The 19,446-nt window shown below is 41.4% G+C and overlaps 1 protein-coding gene across 1 annotated transcript in view; it reads right to left on the bottom strand.

Annotated features, from left to right (window-relative positions):
* The window catches only part of GSAP (gamma-secretase activating protein), a 422,579-nt gene that overhangs the window by 8,989 nt on the left and 394,144 nt on the right, over positions 1-19,446 (bottom strand). Inside the window, exon 22 of the mRNA XM_053719170.1 lies at positions 10,085-10,184. Coding sequence (XP_053575145.1) covers positions 10,085-10,184 — 100 coding nt within the window. The remainder of the gene's footprint in view (positions 1-10,084; positions 10,185-19,446) is intronic.

Below are 19,446 nucleotides of genomic sequence, written 5' to 3'. Positions count from 1 at the left end.
TTTACTACAGTCACCTACATGACATTTACTGCAATCACCTACATGACATTTACTGCAATCACCTACATGACATTTACTGCAGTCACCTACATGACATTTACTGCAGTCACCTACATGACATTTACTGCAATCACCTACATGACATTTACTGCAGTCACCTACATGACATTTACTGCAATCACCTACATGACATTTACTGCAGTCACCTACATGACATTTACTGCAATCACCTACATGACATTTACTGCAATCACCTACATGACATTTACTGCAGTCACCTACATGACATTTACTGCAGTCACCTACATGACATTTACTGCAATCACCTACATGACATTTACTGCAGTCACCTACATGACATTTACTGCAATCACCTACATGACATTTACTGCAGTCACCTACATGACATTTACTGCAGTCACCTACATGACATTTACTCCAGTCACCTACATGACATTTACTCCAGTCACCTACATGACATTTACTGCAATCACCTACATGACATTTACTGCAATCACCTACATGACATTTACTGCAATCACCTACATGACATTTACTGCAATCACCTACATGACATTTACTGCAATCACCTACATGACATTTACTGCAGTCACCTACATGACATTTACTGCAGTCACCTACATGACATTTACTGCAGTCACCTACATGACATTTACTGCAATCACCTACATGACATTTACTGCAGTCACCTACATGACATTTACTGCAGTCACCTACATGACATTTACTGCAGTCACCTACATGACATTTACTACATTCAGTCACCTACATGACATTTACTGCAGTCACCTACATGACATTTACTGCAGTCACCTACATGACATTTACTGCAATCACCTACATGACATTTACTGCAGTCACCTACATGACATTTACTGCAGTCACCTACATGACATTTACTGCAATCACCTACATGACATTTACTGCAATCACCTACATGACATTTACTGCAATCACCTACATGACATTTACTGCAGTCACCTACATGACATTTACTGCAGTCACCTACATGACATTTACTGCAGTCACCTACATGACATTTACTGCAGTCACCTACATGACATTTACTGCAGTCACCTACATGACATTTACTGCAATCACCTACATGACATTTACTGCAATCACCTACATGACATTTACTGCAGTCACCTACATGACATTTACTGCAGTCACCTACATGACATTTACTGCAGTCACCTACATGACATTTACTGCAGTCACCTACATGACATTTACTGCAATCACCTACATGACATTTACTGCAGTCACCTACATGACATTTACTGCAATCACCTACATGACATTTACTGCAGTCACCTACATGACATTTACTGCAGTCACCTACATGACATTTACTGCAGTCACCTACATGACATTTACTGCAGTCACCTACATGACATTTACTGCAATCACCTACATGACATTTACTGCAGTCACCTACATGACATTTACTGCAGTCACCTACATGACATTTACTGCAGTCACCTACATGACATTTACTGCAGTCACCTACATGACATTTACTGCAATCACCTACATGACATTTACTGCAATCACCTACATGACATTTACTGCAATCACCTACATGACATTTACTGCAATCACCTACATGACATTTACTGCAGTCACCTACATGACATTTACTGCAATCACCTACATGACATTTACTGCAGTCACCTACATGACATTTACTGCAATCACCTACATGACATTTACTGCAATCACCTACATGACATTTACTGCAATCACCTACATGACATTTCTACTGCAGTCACCTACATGACATTTACTGCAATCACCTACATGACATTTACTGCAGTCACCTACATGACATTTACTGCAATCACCTACATGACATTTACTGCAATCACCTACATGACATTTACTGCAATCACCTACATGACATTTACTGCAATCACCTACATGACATTTACTGCAATCACCTACATGACATTTACTGCAATCACCTACATGACATTTACTCCAATCACCTACATGACATTTACTGCAATCACCTACATGACATTTACTGCAGTCACCTACATGACATTTACTGCAGTCACCTACATGACATTTACTGCAATCACCTACATGACATTTACTGCAATCACCTACATGACATTTACTGCAATCACCTACATGACATTTACTGCAATCACCTACATGACATTTACTGCAATCACCTACATGACATTTACTGCAATCACCTACATGACATTTACTGCAATCACCTACATGACATTTACTGCAGTCACCTACATGACATTTACTGCAGTCACCTACATGACATTTACTGCAATCACCTACATGACATTTACTGCAATCACCTACATGACATTTACTGCAATCACCTACATGACATTTACTGCAATCACCTACATGACATTTACTGCAATCACCTACATGACATTTACTGCAGTCACCTACATGACATTTACTGCAATCACCTACATGACATTTACTGCAGTCACCTACATGACATTTACTGCAATCACCTACATGACATTTACTGCAATCACCTACATGACATTTACTGCAATCACCTACATGACATTTACTGCAATCACCTACATGACATTTACTGCAATCACCTACATGACATTTACTGCAATCACCTACATATTTACTGCAATCACCTACATGACATTTACTGCAGTCACCTACATGACATTTACTGCAGTCACCTACATGACATTTACTGCAATCACCTACATGACATTTACTGCAATCACCTACATGACATTTACTGCAATCACCTACATGACATTTACTGCAGTCACCTACATGACATTTACTGCAATCACCTACATGACATTTACTGCAGTCACCTACATGACATTTACTGCAATCACCTACATGACATTTACTGCAATCACCTACATGACATTTACTGCAATCACCTACATGACATTTACTGCAATCACCTACATATTTACTGCAGTCACCTACATGACATTTACTGCAATCACCTACATATTTACTGCAATCACCTACATGACATTTACTGCAATCACCTACATATTTACTGCAGTCACCTACATGACATTTACTGCAATCACCTACATATTTACTGCAATCACCTACATGACATTTACTGCAATCACCTACATATTTACTGCAGTCACCTACATGACATTTACTGCAGTCACCTACATGACATTTACTGCAATCACCTACATGACATTTACTGCAGTCACCTACATGACATTTACTGCAATCACCTACATGACATTTACTGCAATCACCTACATGACATTTACTGCAGTCACCTACATGACATTTACTACAGACAGTCACCTACATGACATTTACTGCAATCACCTACATGACATTTACTGCAGTCACCTACATGACATTTACTGCAATCACCTACATGACATTTACTGCAGTCACCTACATGACATTTACTGCAGTCACCTACATGACATTTACTGCAGTCACCTACATGACATTTACTGCAGTCACCTACATGACATTTACTGCAATCACCTACATGACATTTACTGCAATCACCTACATGACATTTACTGCAATCACCTACATGACATTTACTGCAGTCACCTACATGACATTTACTGCAATCACCTACATGACATTTACTGCAGTCACCTACATGACATTTACTGCAGTCACCTACATGACATTACTGCAGTCACCTACATATTTACTGCAATCACCTACATGACATTTACTGCAGTCACCCTACATGACATTTACTGCAGTCACTACATGACATTTACTCCAGTCACCTACATGACATTTACTCCAGTCACCTACATGACATTTACTGCAGTCACCTACATGACATTTACTACAGACAGTCACCTACATGACATTTACTGCAATCACCTACATGACATTTACTGCAGTCACCTACATGACATTTACTGCAATCACCTACATGACATTTACTGCAATCACCTACATGACATTTACTGCAGTCACCTACATGACATTTACTGCAGTCACCTACATGACATTTACTGCAATCACCTACATGACATTTACTGCAATCACCTACATGACATTTACTGCAGTCACCCTACATGACATTTACTGCAGTCACCTACATGACATTTACTGCAGTCACCTACATGACATTTACTGCAGTCACCTACATGACATTTACTGCAGTCACCTACATGACATTTACTGCAGTCACCTACATGACATTTACTGCAATCACCTACATGACATTTACTGCAATCACCTACATGACATTTACTGCAGTCACCTACATGACATTTACTGCAGTCACCTACATGACATTTACTGCAGTCACCTACATGACATTTACTGCAGTCACCTACATGACATTTACTGCAATCACCTACATGACATTTACTGCAGTCACCTACATGACATTTACTGCAATCACCTACATGACATTTACTGCAGTCACCTACATGACATTTACTGCAGTCACCTACATGACATTTACTGCAGTCACCTACATGACATTTACTGCAGTCACCTACATGACATTTACTGCAATCACCTACATGACATTTACTGCAGTCACCTACATGACATTTACTGCAGTCACCTACATGACATTTACTGCAGTCACCTACATGACATTTACTGCAGTCACCTACATGACATTTACTGCAGTCACCTACATGACATTTACTACAGACAGTCACCTACATGACATTTACTCCAGTCACCTACATGACATTTACTGCAAGTCACCTACATGACATTTACTGCAATCACCTACATGACATTTACTCCAGTCACCTACATGACATTTACTGCAATCACCTACATGACATTTACTCCAGTCACCTACATGACATTTACTGCAATCACCTACATGACATTTACCTGCAATCACCATTACAATGACATTTACTGCAATCACCTACATGACATTTACTACAGACAGTCACCTACATGACATTTACTCGCAGTCCACCTACATGACATTTAACTGCAGATCACCTACATGACATTTACTGCAATCACCTACATGACATTTACTGCAATCACCTACATGACATTTACTGCAATCACCTACATGACATTTACTGCAATCACCTACATGACATTTACTGCAATCACCCGACATGACATTTACTGCAATCACCTACATGACATTTACTGCAGTCACCTACATGACATTTACTGCAATCACCCTACATGACATTTACTGCAATCACCTACATGACATTTACTGCAGTCACCTACATGACATTTACTGCAGTCACCTACATGACATTTACTGCAATCACCTACATGACATTTACTGCAGTCACCTACATGACATTTACTGCAATCACCTACATGACATTTACTGCAGTCACCTACATGACATTTACTGCAGTCACCTACATGACATTTACTGCAGTCACCTACATGACATTTACTGCAGTCACCTACATGACATTTACTGCAGTCACCTACATGACATTTACTGCAATCACCTACATGACATTTACTGCAATCACCTACATGACATTTACTGCAATCACCTACATGACATTTACTGCAATCACCTACATGACATTTACTGCAGTCACCTACATGACATTTACTGCAGTCACCTACATGACATTTACTACAGACAGTCACCTACATGACATTTACTGCAGTCACCTACATGACATTTACTGCAGTCACCTACATGACATTTACTGCAGTCACCTACATGACATTTACTGCAGTCACCTACATGACATTTACTGCAATCACCTACATGACATTTACTGCAATCACCTACATGACATTTACTGCAATCACCTACATGACATTTACTACAGACAGTCACCTACATGACATTTACTGCAATCACCTACATGACATTTACTGCAGTCACCTACATGACATTTACTGCAGTCACCTACATGACATTTACTGCAATCACCTACATGACATTTACTACAGACAGTCACCTACATGACATTTACTGCAATCACCTACATGACATTTACTGCAGTCACCTACATGACATTTACTGCAATCACCTACATGACATTTACTGCAGTCACCTACATGACATTTACTGCAATCACCTACATGACATTTACTGCAATCACCTACATGACATTTACTGCAATCACCTACATGACATTTACTGCAATCACCTACATGACATTTACTGCAGTCACCTACATGACATTTACTGCAGTCACCTACATGACATTTACTACAGACAGTCACCTACATGACATTTACTGCAATCACCTACATATTTACTGCAGTCACCTACATGACATTTACTGCAATCACCTACATATTTACTGCAATCACCTACATGACATTTACTGCAATCACCTACATATTTACTGCAGTCACCTACATGACATTTACTGTAATCACCTACATGACATTTACTGCAATCACCTACATATTTACTGCAGTCACCTACATGACATTTACTGCAATCACCTACATATTTACTGCAATCACCTACATGACATTTACTGCAATCACCTACATATTTACTGCAGTCACCTACATGACATTTACTGTAATCACCTACATGACATTTACTGCAATCACCTACATATTTACTGCAGTCACCTACATGACATTTACTGCAATCACCTACATATTTACTGCAGTCACCTACATGACATTTACTGCAATCACCTACATATTTACTGCAATCACCTACATGACATTTACTGCAATCACCTACATATTTACTGCAATCACCTACATGACATTTACTCCAGTCACCTACATGACATTTACTGCAATCACCTACATGACATTTACTGCAATCACCTACATGACATTTACTGCAATCACCTACATGACATTTACTGCAATCACCTACATGACATTTACTGCAGTCACCTACATGACATTTACTGCAGTCACCTACATGACATTTACTGCAGTCACCTACATGACATTTACTGCAATCACCTACATGACATTTACTGCAGTCACCTACATGACATTTACTGCAATCACCTACCTGACATTTACTGCAGTCACCTACATGACATTTACTGCATTCACCTACATGACATTTACTGCAGTCACCTACATGACATTACTGCATTCACCTACATGACATTTACTGCAGTCACCTACAATGACATTTACTGCTAGTCACCTACATGACATTTACTGCAGTCACTACTGACATACTGCAGTCACTAATGAATTTACTGCAATCACCTACATGACATTTACTGCAATCACCTACATGACATTTACTGCAGTCACCTACATGACATTTACTGCAGTCACCTACATGACATTTACTGCAATCACCTACATGACATTTACTGCAGTCACCTACATGACATTTACTGCAGTCACCTACATGACATTTACTGCAATCACCTACATGACATTTACTGCAGTCACCTACATGACATTTACTGCAATCACCTACATGACATTTACTGCAGTCACCTACATGACATTTACTGCAGTCACCTACATGACATTTACTGCAGTCACCTACATGACATTTACTGCAATCACCTACATGACATTTACTGCAGTCACCTACATGACATTTACTGCAGTCACCTACATGACATTTACTACAGACAGTCACCTACATGACATTTACTGCAGTCACCTACATGACATTTACTGCAGTCACCTACATGACATTTACTGCAGTCACCTACATGACATTTACTGCAATCACCTACATGACATTTACTGCAATCACCTACATGACATTTACTGCAGTCACCTACATGACATTTACTGCAGTCACCTACATGACATTTACTGCAGTCACCTACATGACATTTACTGCAGTCACCTACATGACATTTACTGCAGTCACCTACATGACATTTACTGCAGTCACCTACATGACATTTACTGCAGTCACCTACAGGACATTATACTCTAATCACTACATGCATTTACAGCAAATCACCTACATGTCATTTTACTGCAATCACCTACATGACATTTACTCACGTCACCTACATGTACATTTACTTGCATACACCTACAATGGTCCATTTACTCCAGTCACCTACATTACATTTACTGCAGTCACCTACATGACATTTACTGCAGTCACCTACATGACATTTACTACAGTCAGTCACCTACATGACATTTACTGCAGTCACCTACATGACATTTACTCCAGTCACCTACATGACATTTACTGCAGTCACCTACATGACATTTACTGCAGTCACCTACATGACATTTACTGCAATCACCTACATGACATTTACTGCAATCACCTACATGACATTTACTGCAGTCTCCCTACATGACATTTACTGCAGTCACCTACATGACATTTACTGCAGTCACCTACATGACATTTACTGCAGTCACCTACATGACATTTACTGCAGTCACCTACATGACATTTACTGCAGTCACCTACATGACATTTACTGCAGTCACCTACATGACATTTACTGCAGTCACCTACATGACATTTACTGCAGTCACCTACATGACATTTACTCCAATCACCTACATGACATTTACTCCAATCACCTACATGACATTTACTACAGACAGTCACCTACATTACATTTACTACAGACAGTCACCTACATTACATTTACTACAGACAGTCACCTACATTACATTTACTAAAACATTGTAATTTTGTTATACTAAAGGATTACATATAAATACAAGTTAATGGGATAGGAAAGTCAAAATTAAATTTTCATCACAGAGCATGAAATTTAAAAAAACTTTACATCAGTTATCAAATTTACATTGTTCTCTTGTTATTCTGTGTTGAAAATTATATGTACATATCCTCAGCAGCAGCAATGCACTACTGGGAGCTAGCTGGTGATTGCTGGCTACTCACATTTGTCTCCTGTCATTGGCTTACCAGATATGTAGCAATGTACTACTGGGAGCTAACTGGTGATTGGTTGCTACACACATTTGTCTCCTGTCATTGGTTCACCAGATATATTTAGCTAGATCCCACTAGCTCACTGCTGCCCTTGAGCTGACTTTGTATACTTAGCTAGCTCCCAGTAGCTCACTGCTGCTCTAGCGCTGACTTTGTATACTTAGCTAGCTCCCAGTAGTGCATTGCTGCTCTCGAGCTGACTTTGTATACTTAGCTAGCTCCCAGTAGTGCATTGCTGCTCTCGAGCTGACACTGTATACTTAGCTAGCTCCCAGTAGTGAATTGCTGCTCTCGAGCTGACTTTGTATACTTAGCTAGCTCCCAGTAGTGCATTGCTGCTCTAGCGCTGACTTTGTATACTTAGCTAGCTTCCAGTAGCTCACTGCTGCTCTCGAGCTGACTTTGTATACTTAGCTAGCTCCCAGTAGCTCACTGCTGCTCTAGCGCTGACTTTGTATACTTAGCTAGCGCCCAGTAGCTCACTGCTGCTCTCGAGCTGACTTTGTATACTTAGCTAGCTCCCAGTAGCTCACTGCTGATCTCGAGCTGACTTTGTATACTTAGCTAGCTCCCAGTAGAGCATTGCTGCTCTCAAGCTGACTTTGTATACTTAGCTAGCTCCCAGTAGTGCACTGCAGCTCTCGAGTTAACTTTGTATACTTAGCTAGCTCCCAGTAGTGCATTGCTGCTCTCGAGTTAACTTTGTATACTTGGCTAGCTCCCAGTAGTGCATTGCTGCTCTCGAGTTGACTTTGTATACTTAGCTAGCTCCCAGTAGTGCATTGCTGCTCTCAAACTGACTTTGTATACTTAGCTAGCTCCCAGTAGCTCATTGCTGCTCTCGAGCTGACTTTGTATACTTAGCTAGCTCCCAGTAGCTCACTGCTGCTCTCAAGCTGACTTTGTATACTTAGCTAGCTCACAGTAGTGCATTGCTGCTCTCGAGCTGACTTTGTATACTTAGCTAGCTCCCAGTAGCTCCCTGCTTTTCTCAAGCTGACTTTGTATACTTAGCTAGCTCCCAGTAGCTCACTGCTGCTCTCAAGCTGACTTTGTATACTTAGCTAGCTCCCAGTAGCTCACTGCTGCTCTCAAGCTGACTTTGTATACTTAGCTAGCTCCCAGTAGCTCACTGCTGCTCTCGAGCTGACTTTGTATACTACGTTTTAAAGTATCCAGATGAATGACAGATCTATTACAGAATATTTGTTGACATGGGAAAAAGACAAACGTTACCTTGATCCTCCACTTCTGAAAGCATCTTAATTAAGTAATTGAGTGGCAAGAAGTCAATGTACAATGATGATGGATCAGTCACCGTCTGCCTTGTAAGCTGCTGGCAAACAAAAACATCACCTTTGTTAATGCGTCTTAATTATTATGAAGCTGCCTAATTACAGTCTTAAGTAACTCACATTCTGTGAGAAGAAATGAAAGTCAATTAACCTTTGGGATAAAACAAATGCCCTTAAGCAGAAATACACCTTTTATTCTCTCAAATAACAACCAGCTGCCTAATCTAGTCAGCAGTTAATTAGTATTTCACATAGAAGTTCTACAAGACCCATTTACTGCTGGTCTCCTCAGGCTTACGTGATTAAGACATTTATATTAAGGTTACTTTCAACACTAAAGTGCTAGTTTAAAGGGAAACACATAGATAATGCAGTATAAGACAAGGTACCAAACTATATATGTATATATCTTTCTTAAAGGAATATGAAATCCAAATTTTTTATTTTACGATTCGGCTAGAGCATGCATTCTTAAGCAACTTTCTAATTTACTCCTATTAGAATTTTTTCTTTGTTATCTTCATTTGAAAAGCAGAAATGTAAACATAAGAGCCAGCCAATTTTTGGTTCAGCACCTGGGTAGCGCTTGCTGATTGGTGGCTAAATGTAGCCACCAATCAGCAAGTGCTACCCAGGTTCTGAACTAAAAATGGTCCGGCTCCTAAGCTTATATTCCTGCTTTTTTTCAAATAAAAAGAGAACAAAGAAAAATTGATAATAGGAGTAAATTAGTTGCTTAAAATTGCATGCTCTATCTGAATCATGAAAGAAAAAAAACCATATAATAAACATTAAAAACAGAATTTATGTTTACCTGATAAATTACTTTCTCCAACGGTGTGTCCGGTCCACGGCGTCATCCTTACTTGTGGGATATTCTCTTCCCCAACAGGAAATGGCAAAGAGCCCAGCAAAGCTGGTCACATGATCCCTCCTAGGCTCCGCCTACCCCAGTCATTCGACCGACGTTAAGGAGGAATATTTGCATAGGAGAAACCATATGATACCGTGGTGACTGTAGTTAAAGAAAATAAATTATCAGACCTGATTAAAAAACCAGGGCGGGCCGTGGACCGGACACACCGTTGGAGAAAGTAATTTATCAGGTAAACATAAATTCTGTTTTCTCCAACATAGGTGTGTCCGGTCCACGGCGTCATCCTTACTTGTGGGAACCAATACCAAAGCTTTAGGACACGGATGAAGGGAGGGAGCAAATCAGGTCACCTAAATGGAAGGCACCACGGCTTGCAAAACCTTTCTCCCAAAAATAGCCTCAGAAGAATCAAAAGTATCAAACTTGTAAAATTTGGTAAAAGTGTGCAGCGAAGACCAAGTCGCTGCCCTACATATCTGATCAACAGAAGCCTCGTTCTTGAAGGCCCATGTGGAAGCCACAGCCCTAGTGGAATGAGCTGTGATTCTTTCAGGAGGCTGCCGTCCGGCAGTCTCGTAAGCCAATCTGATGATGCTTTTAATCCAAAAAGAGAGAGAGGTAGAAGTTGCTTTTTGACCTCTCCTTTTACCAGAATAAACAACAAACAAGGAAGATGTTTGTCTAAAATCCTTTGTAGCATCTAAATAGAATTTTAGAGCGCGAACAACATCCAAATTGTGCAACAAACGTTCCTTCTTCGAAACTGGTTTCGGACACAAAGAAGGCACGACTATCTCCTGGTTAATGTTTTTGTTAGAAACAACTTTTGGAAGAAAACCAGGCTTAGTACGTAAAACCACCTTATCTGCATGGAACACCAGATAAGGAGGAGAACACTGCAGAGCAGATAATTCTGAAACTCTTCTAGCAGAAGAAATTGCAACCAAAAACAAAACTTTCCAAGATAATAACTTAATATCAACGGAATGTAAGGGTTCAAACGGAACCCCCTGAAGAACTGAAAGAACTAAGTTGAGACTCCAAGGAGGAGTCAAAGGTTTGTAAACAGGCTTGATTCTAACCAGAGCCTGAACAAAGGCTTGAACATCTGGCACAGCTGCCAGCTTTTTGTGAAGTAACACAGACAAGGCAGAAATCTGTCCCTTCAAGGAACTTGCAGATAATCCTTTCTCCAATCCTCCTTGAAGAAAGGATAGAATCTTAGGAATCTTTACCTTGTCCCAAGGGAATCCTTTAGATTCACACCAACAGATATATTTTTTCCATATTTTGTGGTAAATTTTTCTAGTTACAGGCTTTCTGGCCTGAACAAGAGTATCAATAACAGAATCTGAGAACCCTCGTTTTGATAAGATCAAGCGTTCAATCTCCAAGCAGTCCGCTGGAGTGAGACCAGATTCGGATGTTCGAACGGACCTTGAACAAGAAGGTCTCGTCTCAAAGGTAGCTTCCATGGTGGAGCCGATGACATATTCACCAGATCTGCATACCAAGTCCTGCGTGGCCACGCAGGAGCTATCAAGATCACCGACGCCCTCTCCTGATTGATCCTGGCTACCAGCCTGGGGATGAGAGGAAACGGCGGGAATACATAAGCTAGTTTGAAGGTCCAAGGTGCTACTAGTGCATCTACTAGAGTCGCCTTGGGATCCCTGGATCTGGACCCGTAGCAAGGAACCTTGAAGTTCTGACGAGAGGCCATCAGATCCATGTCTGGAATGCCCCACAGATGAGTAATTTGGGCAAAGATTTCCGGATGGAGTTCCCACTCCCCCGGATGTAATGTCTGACGACTCAGAAAATCCGCTTCCCAATTTTCCACTCCTGGGATGTGGATTGCAGACAGGTGGCAGGAGTGAGTCTCCGCCCATTGAATGATTTTGGTCACTTCTTCCATCGCCAGGGAACTCCTTGTTCCCCCCTGATGGTTGATGTACGCAACAGTCGTCATGTTGTCTGATTGAAACCGTATGAACTTGGCCTTTGCTAGCTGAGGCCAAGCCTTGAGAGCATTGAATATCGCTCTCAGTTCCAGAATATTTATCGGTAGAAGAGATTCTTCCCGAGACCAAAGACCCTGAGCTTTCAGGGATCCCCAGACCGCGCCCCAGCCCATCAGACTGGCGTCGGTCGTGACAATGACCCACTCTGGTCTGCGGAAGGTCATCCCTAGTGACAGGTTGTCCAGGGACAGCCACCAACGGAGTGAGTCTCTGGTCCTCTGATTTACTTGTATCTTCGGAGACAAGTCTGTATAGTCCCCATTCCACTGACTGAGCATGCACAGTTGTAATGGTCTTAGATGAATGCGCGCAAAAGGAACTATGTCCATTGCCGCTACCATCAAACCTATTACTTCCATGCATTGCGCTATGGAAGGAAGAGGAACGGAATGAAGTGTTTGACAAGAGTTTAGAAGTTTTGTTTTTCTGGCCTCTGTCAGAAAAATCCTCATTTCTAAGGAGTCTATTATTGTTCCCAAGAAGGGAACCCTTGTCGACGGAGATAGAGAACTCTTTTCCACGTTCACTTTCCATCCGTGAGATCTGAGAAAGGCCAGGACTATGTCCGTGTGAGCCTTTGCTAGAGGAAGGGACGACGCTTGAATCAGAATGTCGTCCAAGTAAGGTACTACTGCAATGCCCCTTGGTCTTAGCACCGCTAGAAGGGACCCTAGTACCTTTGTGAAAATCCTTGGAGCAGTGGCTAATCCGAAAGGAAGCGCCACGAACTGGTAATGCTCGGCCAGGAATGCGAACCTTAGGAACCGATGATGTTCCTTGTGGATAGGAATATGTAGATACGCATCCTTTAAATCCACCGTGGTCATGAATTGACCTTCCTGGATGGAAGGAAGAATTGTTCGAATGGTTTCCATTTTGAACGATGGAACCTTGAGAAACTTGTTTAAGATCTTGAGATCTAAGATTGGTCTGAACGTTCCCTCTTTTTTGGGAACTATGAACAGATTGGAGTAGAACCCCATCCCTTGTTCTCCTAATGGAACAGGATGAATCACTCCCATTTTTAACAGGTCTTCTACACAATGTAAGAATGCCTGTCTCTTTATGTGGTCTGAAGACAATTGAGACCTGTGGAACCTCCCCCTTGGGGGAAGCCCCTTGAATTCCAGAAGATAACCTTGGGGGACTATTTCTAGTGCCCAAGGATCCAGAACATCTCTTGCCCAAGCCTGAGCGAAGAGAGAGAGTCTGCCCCCCACCAGATCCGGTCTCGGATCGGGGGCCAACATTTCATGCTGTCTTGGTAGCAGTGGCAGGTTTCTTGGCCTGCTTTCCCTTGTTCCAGCCTTGCATTGGTCTCCAGGCTGGCTTGGCTTGAGAAGTATTACCCTCTTGCTTAGAGGACGTAGCACTTGGGGCTGGTCCGTTTCTACGAAAGGGACGAAAATTAGGTTTATTTTTGGCCTTGAAAGACCTATCCTGAGGAAGGGCGTGGCCCTTACCCCCAGTGATATCAGAGATAATCTCTTTCAAGTCAGGGCCAAACAGCGTTTTCCCCTTGAAAGGAATGTTAAGGAGTTTGTTCTTGGACGACGCATCCGCTGACCAAGATTTCAACCAAAGCGCTCTACGCGCCACAATAGCAAACCCAGAATTCTTCGCCGCTAACCTAGCCAATTGCAAAGTGGCGTCTAGGGTGAAAGAATTAGCCAATTTGAGAGTACGGATTCTGTCCATAATCTTCTCATAAGGAGGAGAATCACTATCGATCGCCTTTACTAGCTCATCGAACCAGAAACACGCGGCTGTAGTGACAGGGACAATGCATGAAATTGGTTGTAGAAGGTAACCTTGCTGAACAAACATCTTTTTAAGCAAACCTTCTAATTTTTTATCCATAGGATCTTTGAAAGCACAACTATCTTCTATGGGTATAGTGGTGCGTTTGTTTAAAGTAGAAACCGCTCCCTCGACCTTGGGGACAGTCTGCCATAAGTCCTTTCTAGGGTCGACCATAGGAAACAATTTTTTAAATATGGGGGGAGGGACGAAAGGTATACCGGGCCTTTCCCATTCTTTATTTACAATGTCCGCCACCCGCTTGGGTATAGGAAAAGCTTCTGGGAGCCCCGGGACCTCTAGGAACTTGTCCATTTTACATAGTTTCTCTGGGATGATCAAATTCTCACAATCATCCAGAGTGGATAATACCTCCTTAAGCAGAGCGCGGAGATGTTCCAACTTAAATTTAAATGTAATCACATCGGGTTCAGCTTGATGAGAAATTTTCCCTGAATCTGAAATTTCTCCCTCAGACAAAACCTCCCTGGCCCCCTCAGACTGGTGTAGGGGCATTTCAGAACCATTATCATCAGCGTCCTCATGCTCTTCAGTATCTAAAACAGAGCAGTCGCGCTTACGCTGATAAGTGGGCATTTTGGCTAAAATGTTTTTGATAGAATTATCCATTACAGTCGTTAATTGTTGCATAGTAAGGAGAATTGGCGCGCTAGATGTACTAGGGGCCTCCTGAGTGGGCAAGACTCGTGTAGACGAAGGAGGGAATGATGCAGTACCATGCTTACTCCCCTCACTTGAGGAATCATCTTAGGCATCATTTTCAGTGTCACATAAATCACATTTATTTAAATGAAAAGGAACCTTGGCTTCCCCACATTCAGAACACAGTCTATCTGGTAGTTCAGACATGTTAAACAGGCATAAACTTGATAACAAAGTACAAAAAACGTTTTAAAATAAAACCGTTACTGTCACTTTAAATTTTAAACTGAACACACTTTATTACTGCAATTGCGAAAAAGTATGAAGGAATTGTTCAAAATTCACCAAAATTTCACCACAGTGTCTTAAAGCCTTAAAAGTATTGCACACCAAATTTGGAAGCTTTAACCCTTAAAATAACGGAACCGGAGCCGTTTTTAACTTTAACCCCTTTACAGTCCCTGGTATCTGCTTTGCTGAGACCCAACCAAGCCCAAAGGGGAATACGATACCAAATGAAGCCTTCAGAAAGTCTTTTCTATGTATCAGAGCTCCTCACACATGCGACTGCATGTCATGCTTCTCAAAAACAAGTGCGCAATACCGGCGCGAAAATGAGGCTCTGCCTATGATTAGGGAAAGCCCCTAGAGAATAAGGTGTCTAAAACAGTGCCTGCCGATATTATTTAACAAAAATACCCAGATTAAATGATTCCTCAAGGCTAAATATGTGTAATATATGAATCGATTTAGCCCAGAAAAATGTCTACAGTCTTAATAAGCCCTTGTGAAGCCCTTATTTACTGTCTGAATAAAAATGGCTTACCGGATCCCATAGGGAAAATGACAGCTTCCAGCATTACATCGTCTTGTTAGAATGTGTCATACCTCAAGCAGCAAAAGACTGCTCACTGTTCCCCCAACTGAAGTTAATTCCTCTCAACAGTCCTGTGTGGAACAGCCATGGATTTTAGTAACGGTTGCTAAAATCATTTTCCTCATACAAACAGAAATCTTCATCTCTTTTCTGTTTCAGAGTAAATAGTACATACCAGCACTATTTTAAAATAACAAACTCTTGATTGAATAATAAAAACTACAGTTAAACACTAAAAAACTCTAAGCCATCTCCGTGGAGATGTTGCCTGTACAACGGCAAAGAGAATGACTGGGGTAGGCGGAGCCTAGGAGGGATCATGTGACCAGCTTTGCTGGGCTCTTTGCCATTTCCTGTTGGGGAAGAGAATATCCCACAAGTAAGGATGACGCCGTGGACCGGACACACCTATGTTGGAGAAATATCCTTTAATGTTTATATTTATTTTCTTGCTGCCTTGGGCTTCATAGTAGGGGCCATACGTGGTGGCATAATGGCTACAATGGAAGGGGACTCTTCTGGAACTCTTCTGGAACAGAGAGTGCAGGTCAGACAGAACACCTGGAGTATCGGGCTGAAATATCTTACTGCAAAGCATTCATATTTGTATATTTCTCTAAAATAATAATTGCACAATACCGCATGTATTATCTGTCTACTCTACAGTGTACCTACATATTACAAGTGTATAGGTGGTTATAATCAGCACAACATTTCCTATGTCAGTATACAGATATCTGGCATAATTATACGGTATCATTGTTTCCCTGTTAGACATGCTAGTATCAGTCTAGGTATAATGGTTCAGGTTTCATATTCTGTCCCACTGTTTGATTTATTATCCCGAGCCTCCGCTGATTTGCTATGTTGTGCAGAGCCACATCTATGGTAAATCAGGTGATGGAAAAAGTAACCATTATAGCGATTATGGTAATAATATATCAACAGTCAAGAATCTGCTGTAATAACAGAAATCTATTTTGTCTAGCAATATAGATAAAATAGTTATTTATAGCTGTTTAAAGGGACAGGAAACCCCATCATTTTATTTCATGATTTGGATAGAACATACAATTTTAAACACCTTTCCAATTTACTTCCACTATCAAATTTGCTTTGCTCTCTTGTTATCCTTTGCTGAAATAACAGCAATGCACTACTGGCAGCAAGATGAACGCATCTAGTCAGCCATTCAGAAAAGACAAATGTGTCCAGGAACCAATTAGCAACAGCTCCCACTAGTGTAGGATATGTGCATATTATTTTTCAACAAGGGATATCAAGAGAACAAAGCACATTTGAAAATAGAGCATGTCATTTTAAGACCCTTTTAAATTCACTTCTATCGGAAACATGCAAGTTTATTTTTGACCTTCCTATCCCTTTAAGGTTTGGGATTAGTTGAACCAATGTTTTATGTGGAATCTTGAAGTGTTTGTACTATTTAGGATATAATGGTTATATGGTTATTTAGGATATAATGGATAACTGGTTATCATGTATGCTATCAAAAAAAGACAACAGAGTCACCTTTTTTTTTAATTTGTTCATTGACTTCTCTTATTTTTTTTGGATATTTCTCTAAATATTATGAAAAAAGTGCAACATATATTTGTGTTTGTACAGATATTTGTGTGCTCTCCGTACCAAATCAAACATTAAAAAGCATGAACATTTTGAACTTAAACTCCCCAACCCTCCTTACTTTCTCTCTAAGTATCTGTTTTCATCACAGTCTCAGTCCTGTTCTTCACCATATTAGTTTCCCTCACACACATTTTCTACTCTTAACTGCCTCACCACTCTCACTCATCCATTCACAGCAAGCGTCCTCCTAACTCCCTCCCCACTCTTACTCATCCCTTCACAATAAGCGTCCTCCTAACTCCCTCCCCACTCTCACTCATCCCTTCACAATAAGCGTCCTCCTAACTCCCTCCCCACTCTCACTCATCCCTTCACAATAAGCGTCCTCCTAACTCCCTCCCCACTCTCACTCATCCCTTCACAATAAGCGTCCTCCTAACTCCCTCACCACTCTCACTCATCCCTTCACAATAAGCGTCCTCCTAACTCCCTCATCACTCTTACTCATCCCTTCACAATAAGCGTCCTCCTAACTCCCTCACCACTCTCACTCATCCCTTCACAATAAGCGTCCTCCTAACTCACTCATCACCTTTACTCATCCCTTCACAATAAGCGTCCTCCTAACTCCCTCACAACTCTCACTCATCCATTCACAGCAAGCGTCCTCCTAACTCCCTCCCCACTCTTACTCATCCCTTCACAATAAGCGTCCTAACTACCTCACCACTCTCACTCATCCCTTCACAATAAGCGTCCTAACTCCCTCACCACTCTCACTCATCCCTTCACAATAAGCATCCTCCCAACTCCCTCACCACTCCCACTCATCCCTTCACAGCAAGCGTCCTCCTAACTCACTCATCACTCTCACTCATCCCTTCACAGCAAGCGTCCTCCTAACTCCCTCCCCACTCTTACTCATCCCTTCACAGAAATCATCCTCCTAACCCCCCTCACCACTCCCACCCATCCCTTCACAGCAAGCGTCCTAACTCTCTCACCACTCTTACTCATCCCTTCACAATAAGCGTCCTAACTCACTCACCACTATCACTCATCCCTTCACAATAAGCGTCCTAACTCCCTCACCACTTTCACTCATCCCTTCACAATAAGCGTCCTCTTAACTCCCTTACCACTCCCACTCATCCCTTCACAGGAAGCGTCCTCCTAACTCACTCATCACTCTCACTGATCCATTCACAGCAAGCGTCCTCCTAACTCACTCTACATCATCCCTTCACAATAAGCATCCTCCTAACTCCCTCACCACTCTCAATCATCCCTTCACAATAAGCGTCCTCCTAACTCCCTCCCCACTCTTACTCATCCCTTCACAGAAATCATCCTCCTAACCCCCCTTACCACTCCTAATCATTCCTTTACAGAAAGCGTCCTAACTTCCTGCTCACTCTAAATCATCACAATAAGCATCCTCCTAACTCTCTCACCACTACCACTCATCTCTTCTC

The sequence above is a fragment of the Bombina bombina genome, chromosome 6 (genome assembly GCF_027579735.1).
Source record: "Bombina bombina isolate aBomBom1 chromosome 6, aBomBom1.pri, whole genome shotgun sequence".
NCBI lineage: Eukaryota > Metazoa > Chordata > Amphibia > Anura > Bombinatoridae > Bombina > Bombina bombina.
The sequence above is the reverse complement of the archived record's forward strand: the minus strand, read 5'-3'. Positions and strand labels throughout refer to the sequence as shown.